The following is a 23654-nucleotide window of genomic DNA, read 5'->3' on the forward strand; positions in this document are numbered from 1 at the left end:
GATCAGGGACAACTTTTAAGATGGAAAAAAGATGCTCCTAGATAAAGTTGGGAGCTGTGCTTCCTGACCTTTTCAAATAGAAAGTCTTTGTATTGTACACTGCAGTAAATGAGCACGGACAAGGAAGCCAGCTCTTGAATGGATGAACCAGGCCATCGAACCTTCCAGGATGTGAGAATCCATTAGGCTGAGAGAATCCACAGCCCAGTACTCCGGTGCCCAAATCAGCACAACTGTGCTCAGTAGTTAGAAAGCTTGAAGGAGAGGGAACAGTATGTACAGCAGCCTGAATTACTGGTTTTTCTCTAGACTAAGTATACTTCAAGTTAAACTTATTATGTAAAAAACTGAAATTTAAACCAAAAGATAAACACTTTGCATTACAAAAGGATTCTTAAATTTGAAGAGTCACAAGGGGATTTATTTAAATGATAAGTTCCCTTAATGCCTTCTAAATTATTCAATTTACAGTCATTTGATTTACATACAGCCTTTCAGGAGTACATTTGTTATAGAAAGCACAGTGCTCCTGCAATAAATATTCTCCTTGATCAATTACACTTCTGAGTTCTAGTCATCTGCTCAGTGGCATATCACATGAGTATACTGCAACATCTCAGGCAAAGGACATGTCAGTATCTGCAGGTGGCTGCAATAGGGTATTTTACAACATAAAGTTTACGATAAAAATTAAATAAATTTCTTACGCAACCTCTTCTAACTGTATCACCTTAAAGCTTAAAATCTTGGGACTCTAGTGATAATCAATGAGACCAGCTGGGGTACATCCAGACATGCGAAGTGGAGAGCTGTGAATCTAGTGAACTGGCTAAAAGAGATAGCCCAGCTGGGTGATGGAATATTCGAACTCTCTTTACTCTCGTGGTGAAAGTCTTTCCTACAGTCCTATTGCTAGGTGCTTACTTTAATTCTCCTATTACTTAGCAAGGGCATCCATATGGGAAAGAATGGAACCACCAGAATCCATTCATTAATGAAATTATTAGTGATCTTACTTTGTTCTATGCTCTATAAACTACTTGTCAGAAGGAACATTGCTCTAGGGGGAGTTTCAGAAATACAGAGCACCGAGAAGGGATAAAATAGGGAAACGTACCCCCACTGCAATGAGAACACACACAGTTAACACTGATTAATGTTTATTCAATATTTGCTATCCATTAGGCACTGTTATCTGTTAAATATGTTACGGAAATTTTTTTAAAGATTTTATTTATTTATTTGTCAGAGAGAGAGAGAGAGTGAGAGCACAAGCAGGGGGAGCGGCAGGCCGAAGGAGAAGCAGACTCCCCACTGAGCCCAACGTGGGGCTCGATCCCAGGACCCTGGGATCATCACCTGAGCGGAAGGCAGACACTTAACTGACTGAGCCAGCCAGGCGCCCCTGCTCTGGAGATTTTAAATTTATGTCTTACACAACTCAGTGAACAGGGTATTGTTGTGTCCATTTTTCAGATGAGGAATCCAAAGCTTGAAAAGTTTATGTTACTTCCCCCCAAAATTCAGGGCTTGGAAGAGGTCAGATTCAGATTCTATAGTACAGGATTCTCTGTTCAGAATAGAACATACTGAAATTTAACAAATACGACTTGGCCACCCACTGTGAGTGAAGTCCTGCAAATTCACACATGAACAGTTTAGATGGGATCCTTGCTCTCACGGAGCCTCCCCTGGGAGAGGTGGAAACCTTAGGTAACATTAGATAAAAGTTGCTTGGGCTCCGTTAACACCTCTCTTCATTCTCACGTGAGTTTAGAACAACACGTGTTTTATTCTAATCAATGAATTTATTTAACATCTCGATTCAATTTTCTTCCAAGAAAAATTGCATCAGGGAGTACACTGGCTAAAATGCTTTTGGGATATAAGTAACAGAAAACTCAGCTCCCATGAATGGGAATTTGCTAGCTCAGATGACTGAAATGCCCATCGGTGCTTATGACTTCAGGGGAGTTTTCAACTGCCAGTTCAAAAGATTCTTTTATCTATTCATTCAGTTACTTGAGAAATATTTGGTCAGGATCTACAATGTGCCAAATGTTGTTCTAGGTACTGGAAATACGGCAGTGAATGGGACAAAGTCTCTGATTTCTTGGGGCTTACATATGGGCAGGGTATAGACAATAAACAAATGCATATTAGGTAGTAATAAGAGTCATGGAGAAAAATATCTTAGGGTATGGGAGTGATGAGAAGTGCTATTTACAGAAGATGTTTAGGAGGACAATTAGAGAGAGTGGCATTCAAATAAAGAGGCATAATGAGAATAAGATATGGAAATGGATCCAGATCACATAATGTGACCCAAGATATAAGATTCTACTCAAATATGTCCATAACTCATTTTCATACCCAGGAAGCTTCAAAATACTCATTTCACTATACAAGAATAATTAAACTCTGAATTATAGTATTAACATTGTAAAACAAAGAAAATAAAACCTAACTGCGGCCATTGCAATTAGTCATCTTTAGTGGAAAAAAGAAGTTATGTTGCATAATTGCTGGGTGGACATAGGAAACACCGAGTATCTCTAAGTCTCTCTCACCTATAAAATGGGGATGAGAATAGTTACTTGTCAGGTATTGTGAGGTTTACATGAGATAAAGTAGGCCTGGCACCTAGCACGGTGCTCAAGAAATTGTAGTTATTATTATGATGAGAAGATGTGACCATAGATTCCATCTTCCCAAGACTCAGTAACTTCCTATGTTCTCTGCCTATAAACCAAAAGCAAGTATGGTCACACTTGTTTATTTCCTTGTTTTGTTTTGCTATTGATTTTTGTTGTTGTTTTCTAAAATAGTTGAGATTCTTGATTCATGCATTTAGGAAGTATTATTGAACCAAACAAGACAAAATGTCTAAGATAATATAAGCATCTAACTTTGGAATAATTTGGTTTGGGTGCTGTGTAGTTTAGGGCTAGAAACATTTTCATTCCAACTACTCAGTTGTTTCCATTTAAAAGTCTAGAAAAGTGGCTCCCTACCCAAGCAGTTCATCAGAATAACCTGCTGTGTTTTAAAAATACAGAAGATTGGACTCTACCTCAGAGGTCCTGAATCAAAGTCTTTAGGGAAGACACTTGAATAAAAAAAAGAACCACAAATATAAAACAAAAAAACCCCTTTATGGATAATTCTGATGTACAGCCAGAGTTGATGATCATTGGTATATGACATTCTTTTAGGGCCCTTAAGACCTAGTGAGAAATAATTTTGCATAAGATAGCAATATGGTCTTTAATTTGAACCATGTTTAAGGATTTCTTTTTTTGAGAGAGAGAGAGAAAGTGCATGTGCGAGCATGGGGACAGGGGCAGAGGGAGAGGGAGAGAATCTTCAAGCAGACTTCCCGCTGAGCACAGAGCCATGCAAGACTGATCTCACCACCTTGAGATCATGACCTGAGCTGAAATTAAGAGTCATATGCTTAACCAACTGAGGCACCGTGGCACCTCAAGGACTTTTCAATTTCAAATCTTAAACTTGGATAGATAGGGAGTTACTTAAGGAATTGTCAATTTTGGTAAAATAACAGTCTTAGAAACAGTAATCTGACCTCAAACAGAATCACCTTCCTAATTACCAAAAATTTTTATTATTTAGAAAAGACTCCAATCTAATACCCAGATTTCTAGTCTATGATTAGGCCAGACAAGTAGCAATGTACACAAACATTTCCCCTTTCTATTACTTTTCTCTCTTCTACTGTAACTCTGGGGGTTCACTGTGTACCTTGGATAATAGTGTCAGTGAGATGAAAATCGAGAATTTAATTCAATTCAACTGAAATGGACGCTGAATTTACCCTATTCTCTAAGATGTGTGCAGGAGTATCCCTGTGGCAGGCTCCAGTGGCTCTTGCCTCAGTCAATAGAATTGCATTTAGGGTGGCTTAGTCGGTTAAGCCTCTGCCTTCGGCTCAGGTCATGATCCCAGGGTCCTGGGGTCGAGCCCCGTGTCGGGCTCCCTGCTCAGCGGGAGCTTACTTCTCCCTCTCCCTCTGCGTTCCCCCCTGCCACTTGTGCTCTCTCACTCAAATAAAATCTTTAAGAAAATAGCACTGAATTTAAACCCCCAGCCTCTACTACTACTTTATAAATATATTTCAAGTCTATTCCTATAAACTTGTTTTCACCTGCCCTTACTATAAAGTCATTTGGAGCAGAAGGAATATTCTCATTAAAATTAAAATCTACATGAACTCCATCCAATTGGAAAGTATGTTATTATTTATTCTGTGTCTAGTTTCTTTAAAATGACAGTTCCAAGGTTTTTTTTGGAAAAAAAATCTGTTTTTCCTAGAATTGGTAAAAGCACTGCAACTTTAATGCAATTTTATAACCTGGGCTCAGAACTGACTTTTGTTTCCCTTGGTAATCCTTACATTGTTAGAAATCAGATTACAGGGTACACATGGACTTCTTTTTCCTTTAACTGTAGACGGGAGGGTTGTAGACAATATTTTCTAACCATCCAGTACATAGATGCATTTTCATATCACCTGTCACTATAGAATCAGTTCATCCCTAAGAGATCTTTCAGGCAAGATTAATCTCCCAGCATGGAGGATATAGGCATCCTATCAAAATCAAGTCAGTCAATTACACAATGCTGTGTAGAGACAATGAAAAGAATGCAATGTTCATGAAATTCTAGTAACTCAAAATATTTCCGCCAATGTATTTTGTTTAGGTCTCTGTGTGTGTAAGGTTAGGCAAAAAGTAGATAACATAAAAAATGGAAAAAATAAAGCAAAAAGTTAGAGATTTTTCTCAAAAGAAGCCCTAGCATTTTACAGAAAATGAAAATCAAGTGAAAAATAGGAAAGCATATTTAAAAGCATAAAATAGTACATAAAAATATTGTCATTTTATGTTTGTACACATAGTATTTGGGAAGCCAGTGTGATTCCTACTTAATCATTTTTCTTATGTAAAAATGTACAGAAGTGACAAATAACTTTACAATTCACTATTTTTTTCTGTATGGTGAAAGCTAAGTTGTAGCTATATGATGTCATACTTTAAAAACGCAAAGTGGTAAACAAACAAAAAAACAACCTTTGGAGTTTCTCTCCTAGCTTCTTAGCTTATAGTGCGGCATTAGTCAAGGCCTTTGGCCTGCATGCAGTTTCACTGTCTCCGTGACAGTAGAAGGATATGCACATACACATTCTTGCTCTCTCCGACCACAATAAAAGTTTTTGCCACCATTTCTTGTGTGTGTGTGTGTACGTCAGATGTTTGTTTGTTTTTGAGCCTACTGTGATATTCTTTTTCAAACATGCATTTTGACATTTTGGTTTCTACAGAGATGAATACTCATTCTTGAGCACAAGAGAATAGCGAAAGGACCTAACCAACATCTAATGTAATTTTGGGAAGTTCATTTTGTAACCCTTTCAAAGACTGGAGATCCATCTGGTTCTGTTGTAGAGTAATATCCCAGTAAAGAAACAGGTCCACAGTAAAAGTAATTAAAAATAAATCTTTTTCTTTCCATGATTTTTCTCTTATGGGACCTTAAACAAGATGCAAGTGGTCCAGTGCAATCCTTACTAACACCTGCTTTCTTTCCTCTCCCGTCCATTGTCCCCGTGGCTACAACTGCTCTAACTCATCTCTTCCAAAACTCCCCGGAAATAAAATTTCCTTCACATCCCACTTGTCTTTTTTTTTTTTTTTTAATTCCTTTTTCACATCTTCTATCTCAGTTTTTTGTTATGAAGGTATTTTCTTTTTTCTCATGCAGATATTTCTGTCTCTCTGGAAGTGGGGAGCAGGAAAGAAAAACACTTCTGACCCGAAGATCTTCCCTTTGGTGGGAGGAGGATTGGCTGTGAATATTCCCACATTAACAATTCTTATGCCATCACACATTGTATATTAAAAGATAGTTCAGGAATGTTATTTAATTGATTTTCTTTAGCCAATGTCCACTTGAGACTCTTTCTTAGGCAAATACAGATCTATTCTCCCATAATGTCTTCAAGAAACTTACCAACTATGTACTTAGGAAATTCTCTTTTCATTGATCTTATAAACTGTTTTGCTATGATTTTTTTTTTTAAGACTAGTGAAGTGCAGTAGTGAGAAGGGGGAAAGAGTAGAATAAGGAGTTCAACCTGTAACTGAGTGTGAACAATCAACTGAGAGAACTCACTACACCTTTGGACCAACCAGTTCTGCTATGATTTTAATAAAATCTTGATTATTATTTTTCTTTCTGTGGAAAAGAGAAACAGCTGGAGGCAATATAAATGAAGAGTTGATGGGAAGGAGGATGCCTAGAGATTGCCTAATGAATGATTATATGAGATTTTTGGTTCATGGGCCATTCGTGACAAAAGAGAGAAGGGGAGGCGTGTGGTTTTATGGTAAAGGAGAAAAAAGTTTGGCCGTTGACTGGATAGTCAGAACATAGGAGCCATAAACGGTGTGGAGATATGAATTAGATACAGAAAAAATATCTAGAGATATGGATTAAAGAGAATTTAGATAGGGAAACAAAACAAGGAATTAGGGTTGCAATGATCACCTTAAGTTCTTTTTTTTTAAACTACATCAAGTGAGAGGAAAGACTCTTTCCCCCCCATTTTTGGTAATATGATAGAGACAGGAAATCCACCCCCTTTTTTATCTTTACCCTTCTCATCTTCCAAGGAAAATATTTTTTTGCAACCTGTAATGGCAGATCCCCTGATAGAATTCTTGAACAGAAAGGCTGGGTTTTGTGTAAGTTCTCCTTCTTGCTAGATTTCACGGCGACTTGTTTTCTATATTCCCAGAGCGCACTGAGTAAGTTAACTGCACCAAACAGGAGAAGACTGACTTCATAATCCTCCTAAATGACTGGCAATAGAACTGTGCTGAAGAAAAAATGCTCCCCAGCTTCCTCTCCCCTTGCCGTCTCCTCTCTGTCACACCATCAACAGATTAGAGTTGCGCAGAGCAGAATTTATCTCTGGTGAAAAAATCTCATCAGTCAGGAAGACATGATAGAAAACCATTAAACAGGGAGTTTTATGTCATTGCATTAGGGGAAAACATAACTGGCTCACCTTGATATACAAGGGTTCCCTCAGATGTTCAACAAGAATGCAAGCTTTCTCCTCCCACACAGGATTGAGGTTCTTGTGTATTATTTTACTTCTAAACACTTCTTTTCCTCCAATTTTAAACTTCACGTATGGATCACTTGTCCCTGTTGAAGAGATAGAGATTGATTCATGTTAGTCACACTATTTGCTGGGAAGCAAGAGATTAGCTCATTTAAACATCAGGAAGTATTTAAAGGAATCAAAGTTAAATAAAGCTTATCGCATGGGAAAATAAAGGTTAAATGTTTTTTCCCAAATTTTTCCTTAAATTTTAAAGTGACAGTAAATATTAATAATAACTATTATATCTAAGTAATAATAATAGTAATTATTATTATTGTATCTTCTGATCTTAATTCTGTAACCCTGTCCTGGTATTTAAAAACCTCTATTGCATACTGCATATGTAAATTTAATTCATATAATAAACAAAAGAGATTATTCTGACATTTCTCTTGGTATCATCTGGTCAACTATAAAAAGATGATCCATGATCTTGACTGATTTAACTAGTTTTAGCCTTATATATGCTGCTTAAATTTTAGACTAGTCTGATGGGCTTAAGGAAAGGTGAGTCTTAAATTGGGCTTTCATTTCATCCTTGGTCCCATATTCTCTGGAGCTCAGAAGTTGCAATTTTAGAACACGAGGAAAGGATGGAGGTCTCAGAGGAAGGCGTGCGGGGGGGAAGGGGAACAACTGTTTATTAAGTAATCTGCAAACTTCATATTATCCCCTCACACCTCCCAAGCTCCTTATGATGATAAAGAAAATCAGAGCTGTCGAGTAAGTTGCTCATGATACACAGCTAGCAGGAGATGCAGTTAAAATTCCAACCAAACTTGTTTGACTCTAATACCTGTGATTTTTCTACTACACCTGCAATGGGGAAGGGCTTTGACATACTTCTATATATATCATACCATTTCTCATTGTGACCGACGAATGAGGCCAATCGATCTAATGAGTCCAGGCTATTACTAAAGATTCCTAGAGAAGGTAAATCAGAGACATCCCCAGGTAAATCATCCCAGTGTGACAATCTTCATCCCCAGGGAATAATTCTTTATACGAGGCCCAACTCCCTTATACTAAGATTTTGTTGGGGCGCCTGGATGGCTCAGTCGGTTAAGCGTCTGCCTTCGGCTCAGGTCATGATCTCAGGGTCCGGGAATAGAGCCCCATGTTGGGCTCCCGGCTCAGTGGGGAGTCTGGTTGTCCTTCTGCCCCCTGCTTATGCTCTCTCTCTCTCTCTCATAAATAAATAAAATCTTAAAAAAAAAGATTTTGTTTAATTCTTTCTGTTTTGCCTAAACTGAAGCTATAGTTGATAACTACGGTCTGTATGATTTAAAGAAGAATGTGAGTGGGGGGTCTTTAAACTGTAAAGTATGATATAAATATTAGGGATTACAATTATGATGCTGATATCCTTCAGCTTGCTCTCTGTATCACTTCTCAACACTCCACTCACTGCAGTGACACATAAATATCGATGCAAAATATAAGGACTGCCACGTAGGACTTTGTTTTTCTTATTTAATCATTTGTGGGCTTTCTTAAAACCCTCCACACTTTTGAAGTAAATATAATACCTTGCTCTTTGTATGCCTAGACCCGGGTATAATAAAATAATGATCCCAATTTCTCATTGTGAAACTCCCATTTTGACAGTGTGATTTTATCATAATGGTACAAACTTAAAAAAATTTATAAATATAAATATAGGCTATTATATAGTTACCCATTATAATGAATGCATTCTTTTGGGGAGTCAGTGCAACTGAAATGTTAAAAATTGCTATTTTTAACACAGTGGTTCCCAGCTATGGGCTGAAGACCCTGGGGATTGAGGGTTTTAGAGCACAAATTTGCAGGTTATTAAAATCCATGTACCCATTTGAAATTTCTCAGTCACGCCCTAGATCAAGTCATTGTCTTTGATTTTGAAATTCATCTATGTAACTATTACCACCTGCTAAAATATAAGCTCCATAATATCAGAGCCATTTGGATCCCCCTTTTTAAAAATCTCCAGCACTTAGTACAGAATCAGACATATTGTTGGTCCTCAATAGACATTTGGTGAATAAATGAATGAATTAATGACTTAATAGCGTGGGTGGCAGCCTCTGTTCCTGCTGACTTTTGTCCCCTCCACTTGGATATCTAATAGACATTCCAGTGTCCACAATGTCCAAAACTTAAGTCTTGATCTTCTCTCCTGCTAAGCCTGCTCCTCCCTCAGGCTTTGTCAGGTCAGTCAATGAATGACTTCATCATTTGACAACTATTCATGCAAGGCACCTGGAAAGTGCTCTCAATACCTCCTTCTTCTCCATGCTTTGTACCCAGGACACCATTAAGTCCAATAAATTCCAAAATATACCTTATCCATCTTCTCTGCCTCCAATCTAGTTAAGCCACCATGATTTTTTTGCTGTTCTACTCTAAAAATAGCCTCCTAATTGGGCTCTCCCATCTTCTGTGTCCCCCTCCAGTAATTCACTATATGGCAGACAGACTGACCTTTTAAAAATGCAAATTTAATCTTCCCTCTTCTTTGCTTAACACATCTCAACAGCTTTCAACTACGTCTACAAGAAGATCCAAAATCGGTGGTTCCTGGGTGGCTCAGTCGTTAAGCGTCTGCCTTCGGCTCAGGTCATGATCCCAGGGTCCTGGGATCGAGCCCCGCATTGGGCTCCCTGCTTGGCGGGAAGCCTGCTTCTCCCTCTCCCGCTCCCCCTGCTTGTGTTCTCTCTCTCTCTCGCTGTCTCTCTGTCAAATAAATAAATAAAATCTTAAAAAAAAAAAAAAGAAAATCCAAACTCTGTAACATGGCATACAGGACTTGCCATTTCTCCAACTCCATTTTGGGCCCCTTAGTATGTTCCAGCTATCCTGTACTGGAAGTTATTTTCCGCTTCCAGCTTTTGCACATTAGCTAGCCTCTCTGCTTGAAAAGTCCCTCCCTCCCATTCTCTTCCCCTTTTGCCTGGCTGACATTTTATTATCCTCCTGGTCTTGGTTTAAATACAATTTTCTCAGGGATACTTTCTTAACCTCCCAATTTGAATTAGGTCTCATTATTACTTTCTCTTGGCATTTGCTCTTTGCTTAGTAGCAGTAATCATTATGTTACTTATAGGTTAATTTGTATGTCCACCTGTTTATTGTGTGAATTTTCTCACTGGCTATGACCCCCATTAAGGCCAAGCCCCTTCTCCGACACATGGCACGGTGTCTGGAGTGGAGGAGGCACTGGGTAAGTATTTGCTAAATGGATGAGTCAATGAATGACTACAGAGTTTGCAGTGTGCAGAGTACTGTTAAATTTGTCCTCTGAGATGTTGATAAAAGCATACCTGACCAACCTATACTGAAGATGAGAAAAAACCTGAAATTCAGTGTGACTTGCCCCAAATCACATAACAAGTAAGCCAGGAAGTAACAGGATAGAAGCAAACTTAGACTTTCAGACTCCAGATGCAATGTTCCTTCTACTTAGCTTTTAGGAAGCCCAAACATCCATATTTTCCTGCTTTTACTCTAAAATACCATCAGAGAATTATCATATAAAGGTGTTCAATAATCAGTAGGTACTGTAAATAATACTAATATTAACAAGTAGCCTCCTCTGGTCTCTAGAACACTCACACTCATTATTTGTTTAACCACTCTATGTCTCTGTGAGTCTACTATTGTCTCCATTTTATGGATGAATAAACCAGGGCAGGTAAAGTGGCTTATTCCAAGTCAGATGAGAACTCACATCTGGAGACCAGTCTGGTTAGTGCTTTTTCTGGCACATCATTACAAAACACTCATTTCAAGATGCAACAATGCTTGATTTCTGTTGTTCAAAAAGAATAACTCTTTTACAAGAAAAGTGATTTCAAGAAACTTGGCCTTGTGTCTCTAAGTAGTGTCTCACTCCATTTGTTTAGCTATTCTGTAAAAGGACAAAACTTCCAGTGATTCAGCACAGAAGACCATACACACAAAAGTAAAATCCTTTTGGGAAGCAATCTGTTTCTTTCTCCTTCCCAGAAACATTTTCCTCACCTGCTGTATAGGTGAACTGTCAAAGGTCCCTCAGTTAGATACACCCAGTTCCTGGAATCCTGCTGGGTGGTCCTAAGGGCTCAATGGTAGAGCTTAAGTCACAAAAGGAAATCTAGATCACTCGAGCTAACACGTGCTGAACAGCAGATACAACACACCGCCTAACAAGCCTGAGAGAAGATTTCAGTTGCTATCTTGAGGTGACAGTTGCAGAAACTACAGCATGCAACAGGTGAGTAAATTTTCCAAAGTCACACAGCGAGGATGTTAGGGCTTGAATTAATTGTTACGCTAGGTGCTCTCTCTCTCTCTCTAAAAAAAAAAGAAAAAGAAAAAGAAAAAGAAAAAAGAAAAGAAAGTTGCACTCAAGAAAAATAAACCCCATGGTCAAAGAAGCCTGGAAAATGCCGCATGTCATACCCCTTACTGGAGAGTCAGGGGCACATTCACTTATTTAAAGGTGATAGAAAATGAACCTATTTAATTTTGTTCTAAACCAGCATTTTCTAATACGCTAAATATTCTAAATATGCTTGGCCACAGAATTCCTTAAATTCCTGTGCTAGTGCTGCTTTGTTGCAATATTGCATTCAACCACAAGATGGCACTAACACTCATCAAATTGTTGTGAGGACTGTGGTTCTATTCAAAATTAAGGCCTCTTTACTACACACTTTGTGGTTTTCAAGCATTTTCTAGCCACCTGTGTTTGCTGTTATTAGCTGAGCCATGAACCTCATTAAAACATTTTCTATGGCACTGATGAAATGAAAACAGGGCAAATAAGTATGGGAGAAGAAACTAGGATGTGTTAGCCCTAAAATAAAACTCAGGTTTTATTGTTATTCATGTCATAGTCAAGAGCAACCTTCACACATGCGCTTTATCAGATAGCATTAACTCCAGAATTTATTTTTCAACATTAATCCTTTTATTTTATAATTATAAATTCTATGCTTTAAAAATTCTAGAGTATTCTAGGGGCGCCTGGGTGGCTCAGTCGGTTAAGCCTCTGCCTTCGGCTCAGGTCATGATCCCAGCGTCCTGGGATCGAGCCCGGCATCGGGCTGGCTCCCTGCTCAGCGGGAAGCCTGCTTCTCCCTCTCCCGCTCCCCCTGCTTGTGTTCCCTCTCTCACTGTGTCTCTCTCAAATAAATAAATTCTTAAAAAATAAATAAATAAAAATGAAAATTCTAGAGTATTCTAGATCTAGGGATTATTAATTATTTCTGAACCTTAGGATCAAATTGTTTCAAAAAGATTTAGACGGTGTGTAAAATGTTTTCTCAGGTAGTAAAGGAACACATGTCCTCATGCTATACTTTCTTTTCTTTTTTTTTTTTTTTGAGTCACAAGTCACTGATGAGCACTTCAACATTGTGTGATTGTTTAGCTTTCAGCATAATTTAAGTCTAACACAAAACTTTGAATGGGTCCACTTTTGTGTGCAATAAGCACAGTGTACACAAGATGGCAGCCTCTCTTCCCTTAAAACAGTATTAAAGATATTTCAATGTAAATATTGGTTTTCCTCCTCAGAATAAATGAGTTTAAATCAATCTTATCCCAAATCTAGTATGTAAAGAAACAGAAACAGCTACTCCTATTTGGGGGACCTATAGTCATTCAATAATGCTCACTCCTAATCAAAAACAGCACCAAATTGAAACTCAGAAAAGTAACGATTATTTTCCAGGGATTTCTCCTTCCCAGTTGTGTTAGAGATAGCAACTCTATTGGATTTTTTAAAAAGAAAAACTAGCCTAGAAGTAATTATATACATTGCATGAATAAACATAAGTATAAGGAAGTATCATAAAATATGACATTAAAATAACTGGAGACCATAGGACATATCCACTAAAACAAAAGTTATTACAACCCTAAGAAGAAAAAAAAATCTTCTTCATCAATCAAAACCATAAGTAGTAGCAATGTAAATAGTTTTATGACCCTTGTTGATTGATTACCATCATTAACAACAAATTTCAAGACAACTATATTGCAGTATGATTAAAATGCATCACAGATGCATGGTCATGGAATTTTATGTTCCTTGGCATATCCACAAATTCAATTTGAGAAAAAAGAAGTCAGTAGTCTCCCATGTGTCTCACTGCTTCTTGTCTTCCCCACTCCAACTCATTCTCCACAATCCTATGCCTAGAATATATATATGTATATATATATATTTGGACACAAAAGTCTGCTGTTACTCTCTTGCTTTAACTTCTTCATTGCTTTCTCACTGATTTCAGAATGCAGTTCAAATGCCTTGGCAGGTCATAGAAATGTTTCTCTGTGAATTTCTCCAGACGCCTGTTTTGCCAGAAGAAAACTTGCAGCGCCTCAAGTTCACAGCTTCTTTCCCATGCCTGTGCCCCTCCTCATCCCTTTCCCTTTGCCTTGAATTTGACAGTCTCCACCATCCTCAGTCCTCTTCTGGTACCAAATGCGAGTCTCTCTGCTGTGCAGACATCTTTTCTGCCATCCTGCGGACACTATTTGGCCCTTCTTCTTCTTCTTCTTCTTTTTTTTTAAAGATTTTATTTATTTATTTGACAGAGAGAGACACAGCGAGAGAGGAAACACAAGCAGGGGGAGTGGGAGAGGGAGAAGCAGGCTTCCTGCCGAGCAGGGAGCCCGATGCAGGGCTCGATCCCAGGACCCTGGGATCGTGACCTGAGCCGAAGGCAGACGCTTAACGACTGAGCCACCCAGGCGCCCCTATTTGGCCCTTCTCTTATGCTCCCAAATATCCTCTGCAACAGCACTTGTCACAGTGAGGACTTGTTAACTTCTGATGGCTGGTGTCAGGCACGACTCCTGGGTCATCATCTGTGATCAAGAAATGTTAGTTGACTGACAACACTCAGGTATACCTGAATAAAGGAATGTCTGTCTCATGTCAAAATAGCACAGAAACTAGTAAGGGAACCAGTATGTAAGTTGTCTAAGCTTTATTTCCTGCTCTTCCCTGATCCCTTATTCACTAGGATCCTAAGAATCTCATTTGGATTTTATTCTCAAATACTGAATCTGAACTGTGAGAAGTTTAATATCAAAGCAGCATTGAGCCACCACTCACACCACAGCAAGCATTCTGCATTGCCACTTTCCCCAACTATGGAGACAGACAGTCACTGTAATTCCTAAAGATCGTCAGGCTGCCCCAGTTTTACAAAGTGCTTTTAGACAATCTTGTGTTAGTAGCAATCTGCTTAGAGTGTTTATTTCTTTGATAGATAGACTGATTTGGATTTATTCAGAACAATCAACTAGAAATCATACCAGAATAAAGGTGGATGAATGTGCTTGTGACAAATGTCTTCTATGATTACGTCAAATGTCCAATAAATATACTAAACATACAGTAAACAGTGCCACATTTTCACGCAAAATACTGAGAAGAAAGGTTATTTTTTTCTGTGTACAGAGAAATTATGGCTGACACTGCTACCTTTCACTGACATCTCTATTTTCTTCTTCTTTATAGGTAAGTAGCTAAATTACATTTTCTATTCTTTTTATTTAGGTGAGGCCATGTGATTAAGGACTGGGTTCTGGCCAAAGGAACGAGAGCTGAAGTTGTAGCCTAGCCCATGACATCTTCCCATATGCAATCTTCTCTCTTCTTTCCCAATGCTGAGAGAGCAGGACCACAGGATAGACAGAGTCTGGAGTTCCTGAATGAAACAGGAGCACTATCACCAGCTACAATAGACTATGAAGTGATAAATACATTTTTATTTCATTAAACCACTGAGATTTGGGTGTTCATCTTTTTCAGGTCCTAACACTACTTACCTTAACTAATACAAAAATTGGTTCCAAGAATGTGTGCTGCCATTAAAAAAAAAATCCCTAAAAGATGTGACATTGACTTAGCAGGTAGGTGGTGGGCAGCAAGGTAACACTGAAAGGCTGGAGAGTCTTGTTAGGCCACGGTCAACATTTGGTAAAACTGTTCCTGTGATAACGTGCAAGGCAAACTACCTGCTATCAAACCTAAGCTTGAGGGGACATGGTTGGAAAGAGCCAGAATGCAGGTGTACATTTTCCATAATTGATTGCCTTTAGTAAGTAATCATAAGAAAGAGATGAGTTCAGATGAAAAGAGGCTGATTTGCAAGTAGAAATGTAGAGAGAAGAACTGAAAAACCTGTTTTTAGATCCCAAATAATAGAAAATACTACTGAAAAAAACCTTTGAACAACAAAAGCTCATTCAGACAGCCTAAAGACAGGTGTCACATTGGCCTTCCCATGCAAGCACCACAGCCTTAAGGTACCTGTCATTGTGTTAAAAGGGAGAAGCAAAGAAATAAATCATGCCTGAGGAGTCTATGAAGTAACACTGGGTATGGCTGTTGGCACTGGGAAGACAACTAAGTTTTTGAGAGAAAGAACTTAGTTGGTTGAGATATCTGATCTTGCACCAGCAGGAAGCAGGATTATCAGTCTACTTCCTATCCATTTCAGACTTGGCCATAGAGGATAAACAACTTCTCAGATGGTGGAGACAGTGTTACAGAGAACAATAAACAAGAGGATTCTCCCCAGATAGAATTCTACTCGAGCAACGTCCCTACCCTACAGCTAAGTGGCCTTCATAAAGTCTGTCCATGGAGATTTCAGAATTGCTATGGACAAGGAATTGCTGTGTCTCCTACGCTTTTCATTTTGGTCATTATCTGTTGGATGTATATGGTGAAGTGGTAGGCAGATTTATATTTCAAAGGGCTACAAAGAACCCCATTTGGACCCAATAAAGGATTTCCTTTCATTCAGAGATCCTGGACTTGGAGCTGGATACAGTGACCATAAGGGACTCTGGGCTGTTTCCCTTGGGGAAGGGTAAATGTCTTCTATGTGCAGAAGGAAGAGTGGACCAGACGTTTGGTGACCAGAAAGGTGGAATGCAGCCGGTACTGCTTCTGCTTAGCTATCTACATGTTTTCTTCTTCCTGAGCACATAGCTGGCCTATAGCTCCCAGCCTCCTGTAAAACTGGAAATAGACAAGTATCTGCATTTTGGTCAGTTGAGTATAAGCCAAGAAGATGATGTGTCACTTCTAAGCCTGGCATATGAAAAACCTCCCATGTGTGACTCTTACTCTATTTTCTCATCCACGGGCTAAAAAGACTTGAGGACCAAAAGGTGTAAAAGGGAGAAGTCTAGTACAATTGAATCCACATTGCTTCTGTTCCCCTTGATGCTGTGACCTATGGCTTAGGAACTTCTGCTTTGCCCTGCATGTAGGCATGTTCACTGGTGGGAGGAATTTTGCTTACAGCTGAGATTTGCAAAAACCACTCTTTACTCAAAGCCTACCTCACCTGAGGAGCTAAGGAAGTCATCATCTCGATTCCTTTAAAACTGAGGAATGATCATGACTCAGGAGGGATTGAAACCACACCCCATGAGATTGAACTGACAGAAAAGATAAAGCTTGTTTTCCCCTAATCAGCTGCTGTGTCTTTTCAGACCCCACTAGCAAACCCACTAGTTGTCTCCGCAGAAGTCTAGACCCAAGGTCAACTTGAGTTGGTATGATTCCAGCCTATGAACAAGCAAGATCCTGCATTCCTTACCTGAGATAATGAACCTAAGACTCCAACCAGTTTATACCAGCTCTCAGAGCATGCCCATAGCCCTTTCCCTTGTCCTAAGATAACTTCCTCATATCAGAAGCTGATTTTGATTCATTCTGATGATGTCTTTACCCTAAGTCAACATGGAATGTATATTTCCAAATGTTTGCTCAATGGGCACGCTCCATCTATCCTCCTGAATAGTCATAAGTTTCCCTGCCCTTTTCATCACTATGTATGTATGTAATCTCAAACCCTAGGATTATAAAAAATCTTGTTCTCTCTCCCTTCAGGGAGGCAGATTTGAGTCTTGTCCTCCTGTCTCTTCCTTTGGCTTCCTCTGGAATAAACCCCTTCCTTGCTGAGTACCTGAAGTCTCAGTGATTGGCTTCACTGTGCATCAGGCAGATGAACTTGGGTTTGGTTACAAAGGGAATTAGTAATAATAGATGGGAAAAAAAGTTGAGTCCCTTATTGACTGTGTGGAGCAGAGTTGGGGCCCCACTCTCTAATGCTGACCCCTACTGGGCTATGATAAGAGCAAGATATAAGATTCTATTATGTTAAATCACTGCCATTCAGCACTGTTTTCCCTTTAAAACTGAGTGATGATAATAGTCTTAAAGCAAATGAAGTCTTAGAATTGGAAGGGGACTTTGTCCAGTCTTTCCCTGAAAACAAGAATCCCAGCTACAAAACTGACAGATGACAGATGGTCATGGAATGTAGAGGTAGTTAGAATACTTTCAGCTCAGCAATTCAGTATTTGTTGAACACATACACTGTGTGATATAGTATTTCATTTTGACCAGATTATAAAATGTTACAAAATGTATGTTACAGAGCTAACCTGCTTCCTCTGAATTGTTACAGCTACAAGAAAATAGCCAGTCCCTGTTTCACAGATACTCCTTCCAAGCATATGCAGTCCCTAATACTTTTTTCATTGGCACAATTATATCTCTAAGGTCATTAAAATAAAGATACAATAAGCTAATCTCATCAATTATTTTTCAATGAGAGAATTTTTAAAGGATAAGCTTCCACAAGTAAACAATGAAAAGGAAAGATTTGTATTTTCAAAGTACAAGTTTAAAAGGAATGATACAGTTGCGTCCATATCCCTGGTTTATCAATCAAAGGCTTTTCTTCAATTATCATATTATTTGATATGGTCAATAGTTATGTAAGTTTTATAAGCAAGTAAAAAAGATAAGCAAAACAAAATGTTAACACCTACAACGTAACTAAAATACTTGAGGAACAATGAAAAAACCTTCACCCCTTATGCTAAAAACAGTTAAGTGTTTAATGTGACAAGTGACTTCAAAACTTGCAATTATCCTGCTAAAGCAGGTCGTCACCAACAGAGGCAAAGATGGCAGATACAGGACAGTAGTTGGTGTTGTGCATCCTTCTTCCTCTCCCCTTCAGTTCTCTGTCAGGGTGTGGAAAAGTCCACGACCTGCATTGGTAAGTTTCACAAAAACTGTAGAACCACCCTAAACACTACATCTCCCCATGATCCACTCTTTCTTGCCTTCTGCCTTTCTGCAAAACTTGCTATTTTTTCCATTTCCATTAATATTCTGTTACTTTTTAAAGGAAGGCAGGGCTTTTTCCTAATAAAATATTTGAGCTAGTTTGCAGAGTGAATGAATTCCCCAGCTGGTATACTTTTCCTTTTCTGAAATACATTCATGCATTCAATAATATTTACTGCGTGTCTATAATGTGCTAGGCATTGGGCATTCAGCAGAACAGAAAACTAAGTCTCTATTCCCAAGGAGCTTTCATTCTAGGGGAGGTAAACTGCTAAGAAGGTAGAGGGTAATATGTTATGTGGTGATTGGTCCATGCAACAACATAAAGCCATGGGTAAAGGGATGGTGATCAGAGGGGCCTCCTATTTTAGATAGGATGCCAACAGAAAACCTGCCCCATAAGGAAATGTTTGAAAAGGAACCTGAAGCAACAAGGAAGCATTTCAGGCAAAGGAAGCAGCAAGTATGGAGGCTCTGAAGAATTCTAGTATGGATGGAGTGAGTGACCTAGAAAGTGAGTGGGAGGTGATGAAATCAGAGCTTATTGAAACAACAGATTGTGTGGGGCCTTACAGAACCTTGGTAAGGACTTGGAGTTTTTAAGTGAGTTAAAATAGAAGAGCAAGTGAATAAATACACTAAAATCATTTAAGATTGCCTTGTCTGATGTCAAAAGACCAGTCTTTGATTAGAAAATACACCAACACCTGAAAAATAGGATGTATTCAAAGGGCCAATTATAAAAGGGCAAGTATATTTTCTTCAGTTACTCAAAGTAATTTTTAAATTTAAGCCAGCTGGTCTGAAATATTTTGACAAAGGCAGCCTAAAGGTTAATAACGAATGTAAAACAAATGTGAGTTTTTATACTTCTCATCTTCGTGTCTACACTATACCCTTTAAAATTTAGATTTCTAACTTATATCTAATACAATTATAAAGTATATTCAGATTCTGTCATGACTCCTGTTGATGTCGATATTATCTTATTTTGATATTAGTATAAAAATAAAATAGACTTGGCAACCAACATTCATCACTAGACTATCATATTTAAGACAATGAAAATTCATTCAACGTTAATGGTCTGCTTAGCACATAATGAGACAGTCAGTACTGGACGCTGGTAGTAAATGTCCTCCCTGCTAGGGTAGGAGGAATTCTGAAATGTACCCCCAAGATTTCTCATCCCAATCCCTGGACTGTGAATATGATGAGATCTCATATCTGTGATTGTGCTGCATATAGGACAGAAGGGATTTTGCAGATGTAATTAAGGTTACAAATCAGTTGACTCTGAGTTCATCAAAAGGGAGATTGTCAGAGTGGACCTAATTTCATCCAATTTCCTTTAAAAGCATAGGGTTTTCTCTACTTGGTAGCAGAAAGTCACATTTGAAGCATGAGGGTTATTTGATGTGCTATTGCTGGATTGAAGATAAAGGGGGCCACATGGAAATGACCTGATACTAGCTTCTAGCAGCTGAAAGAAAACCCTGACTGGCAGAGAGCAAGAAGGGAGTGGCATTAGTCCTGTAGCCACAAAGAAATGAATTCTGCCAGTACCAAGAATAAACTTGGAAGTGGACCCTGAGCTCCAGATAAGAGTTCAGCCCAGCCGACACCTTGATTTTGACCTTGTGAGACTCTGAGCAGATAACCCAGTCATGCCAAGCCCAGGTTCCTGACCTACAGAACCTGTGAACTACTAAACGGGTATTATTTTAAGCTGCTAAACTTGTGGACATTAGTTACAAAGCAATGGAAAACTAATGAGTCTACCTTGAAAAATATATTTATGGTATAGCCAGAGAAATAAAAAAAATAAAAAAGCCAGAAGGAAACTTACTTGAACCTAATAAAAGCCTTCTTTATATTAAAAAGAGTCTAAGTGTATTAGCTAGCAGGCTAAGAGGCTGTAACAAAGCAATCAGAAAAATATAGTGGATTAAACTAGAGAGAAATTCATTTCCCTCTTGCAAAACCATAGAGCAAGAAGTAACTCTAAGCCAGTGTAACAATTTTGCCATTCTCAATGTGTGGCTTCTGACCTTTGGCCCAAGACAACTACTTCTTTTTCCCCCCCGGTTTTACTGAGATATAATTGTGTAAGTTTTAGGGTGTACAATATTTCTCTGTTTTCCATGTCTTGTATCAAAGTATCCACTTCTGTTTGACTTATCGGGACCTTGGCCAAACTTCAGTCCTTTGATCATGATCTGCTTTACTAAGAATATAATACCTCACTAAGGACCAGCAGTTCACACTTCAGAGCACCCGAGCACTGTTCTTAGGTCCATTTGTGACTGTTATTTTTATTTGAGAAGTTAACACACGTTGCATGCTTTCTATGGGCCAGGCATTGTCCTTGTCACTTTACATGTCTCAACTCACCAAATCCTCAAAATAATTTTATACTACATTCTCTTATTATTTTATACTACATATTCTCTAGTTGATAGTTGTAATTATCACCAGCACCACTGTCGTCTGTATCAGTACCGACTCAGGACTTTGCAGGGCTGCCGAGCTGCAGAATTCAGTGGCTTCCTGGAATTGGCAATGTGCTAGGTGTTGCGCCAGCTAGCTGCTCAGTAAACGCTCACGGATATGAATTTTTAACACTTGTGCACTTTGTGCTTTTCTGTGTTTCTTTTCATATCTCTGGTGTTCTGAGGAGTTCTGACTTAGGCTGAAGATCAATTCTGCAAAAGGCATTATTTATAGAGTTTCAAAAGGGAGTACAAATTGAAAATAGAATCTGTCTTAGGTTGGAACAGAGAATAATAATTCAGGGGCAAGGGACGCCTGGGTGGTTCAGTCAGCTAAGTGTCTGCCTTCGGCTCAGATCATGGTCCTGGGGTCCTGAGATCAAGCCCCGCATGGGGCTCCCTGCTCGGCGGGGAGCCTGCTTCTCCCTCTGCCTGCCGCTCTCCCTGCTTGTACTCTCTCTTTCTGAGAAATAAATAAATAAAATCTCAAAAAAAAATATTTCAGGGGCAAAAGAGCACAACAGAAGTCTTTTAATGATGGAGTAATTCAGGGTATACCTTGGGACTTCCTCGGGATAAGTCTCCAAGACCATTTGCATAACCTGAACAAATAACTTAATGTGTATGCATAGAAAATAAGAGCTACATGCCATTATTTGTGTTTAGGACGTAGTGCACTATTTTTGATAAGTCACATTCATGGCTCCTTGAAAGCCTAAAAGCTTTCCCTGTTAAATTTAAGACTGCCTAGAAAGCTTCTTAATGCTGAGTGTGGGTTTTCACAGGGAGTTTTATGGGCTTGCTCTGTTGGCTTAAGGCTCTCCCATTTAATTACATTCTCATTATGAAAGTAAGTAAAAATTACAAAGTCCACAAAACTTGATTTTCTCTTTGCTACTGTCAGAGCCATTGATCCTGTTTGACAGAGACACCGTACACTGTGACAAGCTCTGCAGAAGCCCAAGAATTCCATTCAAATTCCGGCAGTATTGTCCTCCTAGGCTAGTGCTGTGTGTTTATTTTTATATTTCAACTTATTTATTTTCGTTAAAGTTGTTTCCCTATAAATTTATTAAAGTATTTTCTTCCAAGCTAAGGCAAATCTACTTTTCATAGATACTAAAAGCAATGAAGGTTTATATTAACATTTATTCTTGAGATAGCGATATAGCTTTTAAAAATACCTTAATGTTAAAAGATATTGAGGCCTTTTGCTTTTTTCTGGTCTGATTTACAAGTCTTCACAGAATAGCAATGTATCTTCTGAGTCATTTCAATCTTCCCTAACCTCTCCATTTCCTCTTAGAAATGTGACAACTGATTCCTATTGCATTCAAATGATTGCTATCTCAAGAATTAATGAATATATTTTCCAAATGCTAATGCTTTAGTAAAATGAAAGTGCTCTTTAGCAATTTTGTGCATTGGATGTTGTAAAAACGGTTTTTGGAAGTAGGTTTTTGAAAACAACTTGGCATCTGATAATTTTGTGTGTTCATTTATTTGGTTCTCTACCTTCTAACCTCATTAAGGGAAACTATTTAAGATGTGATTAAGTCCAATGGCTCAGAGAGTGTTTTTTTGTTTTTTTTTTAGTAATATTTTCCAGGAAAGCTGATGGACAATCTGGATAGAAAGACAAGATCCCTTTTGTCTCTTTTTAACTTAGACCAGGTATTAGTTTTCTCTTACAGTGTAACAAATTACAATGAACATAATGACTTAACACACATTTGTTGTCTCGAGGTTTCTGTAGGTCAGGTTTGGCTTAACTGGGAGCTCTGCTCCGGGCCTCAGAAGGCTGAAATCAAGGTGTCAGCTGGGCTGAGCTCTGATCTGGACCTTGTAATCTTTAGGTTGTTGGTAGAATTCAGTTCCTTGCAGTTGTAAGGCTGAAGCCCTTGGCTCTTAGAAGTCATTTCTCTCCATTGTTAGTTCACAACATGGCTGTTTCCTTTTTCAAGGTCAGCAAGAGGATCTCATTATCTCAGGGAGGGCTCCAGTTCCTTTTAGAGGACTCACCTGATTAGGCCAGGGTCACCAAAGATCATATTCCTTAACTGAACTAAAGTTCAGTTGAACTTTAGTTATAGCTGAACTTTAGTTTTAGTTCAGTTATGAACTTAAAGTTCATAAACCTTAACTGATTAACTTAAAGTCAATTGACTGGAAACATTTACTAAATTTGCCAAAAAGTCCCTTCACTTTTGCTGTATAACATAATATACCACAATCACAGGCATGATATCCCCTCATACCCACAGATTCCACCCATGCTAACAGGGACAGAATTAATACAAGGACATGGATCATTAGGGGTCAATTTAATTCTGCTTATACCACATGTCTTAAATCCAATTTTCTTGGACTAGAACTGATCAAGATGTACACAAATGTAAACATGAAATTAGAATAGACATTGGTTCAATGCATAATTTACTATTTTCCAGACCTCATCACAGGCTCTCCAGGTAGAGGCCCAAAGCACAGATAAATTACAGAATTTTACCAACCTGAGGCCCTCCTTGGCATGGCCCAGGTCGCTTTCCCCAGGGACTTCCCCTATTACTCTTCCTACCAATTATGCTGGACTTTTTAAAAGCACTGTGTGCAATGCTTTGTCTTCACAAGGCCATTAACCAGATCCTACCATCCACCCCCAAGCATGACACCTAATTATACATCAGAGCATGGGAAGAAAGAGCCTCATCAATGTATCACAAGTGTGAAATCTATGAAGTGATATTCCATGCACTGTTAAGCAATGGCAAACCTAAAATGTTCTTATTTTTGCTAATAAAATTTTAAGAACAATTCCTTGTGTTCT

At 38.6% G+C, this 23654-nt stretch overlaps 1 protein-coding gene across 11 annotated transcripts in view; it reads right to left on the minus strand.

Moving 5' to 3' along the window:
• Positions 1-23654, minus strand: part of MCTP1 (multiple C2 and transmembrane domain containing 1) — a 505859-nt gene that overhangs the window by 238126 nt on the left and 244079 nt on the right. For all 11 annotated transcript variants that reach the window (XM_088023395.1, XM_088023389.1, XM_088023396.1 and 8 more), the window contains exon 3: positions 7091-7233. In XM_088023395.1, the coding sequence (XP_087879521.1) occupies positions 7091-7233 (143 nt within the window). The remainder of the gene's footprint in view (positions 1-7090; positions 7234-23654) is intronic.

Source organism: Eumetopias jubatus, unplaced genomic scaffold, assembly GCF_037043125.1.
Source record: "Eumetopias jubatus isolate StellerSeaLion01/CBP00866 unplaced genomic scaffold, mEumJub1_p1.0 scaffold_5, whole genome shotgun sequence".
In the NCBI taxonomy this organism is placed as follows: Eukaryota; Metazoa; Chordata; class Mammalia; order Carnivora; family Otariidae; genus Eumetopias; species Eumetopias jubatus.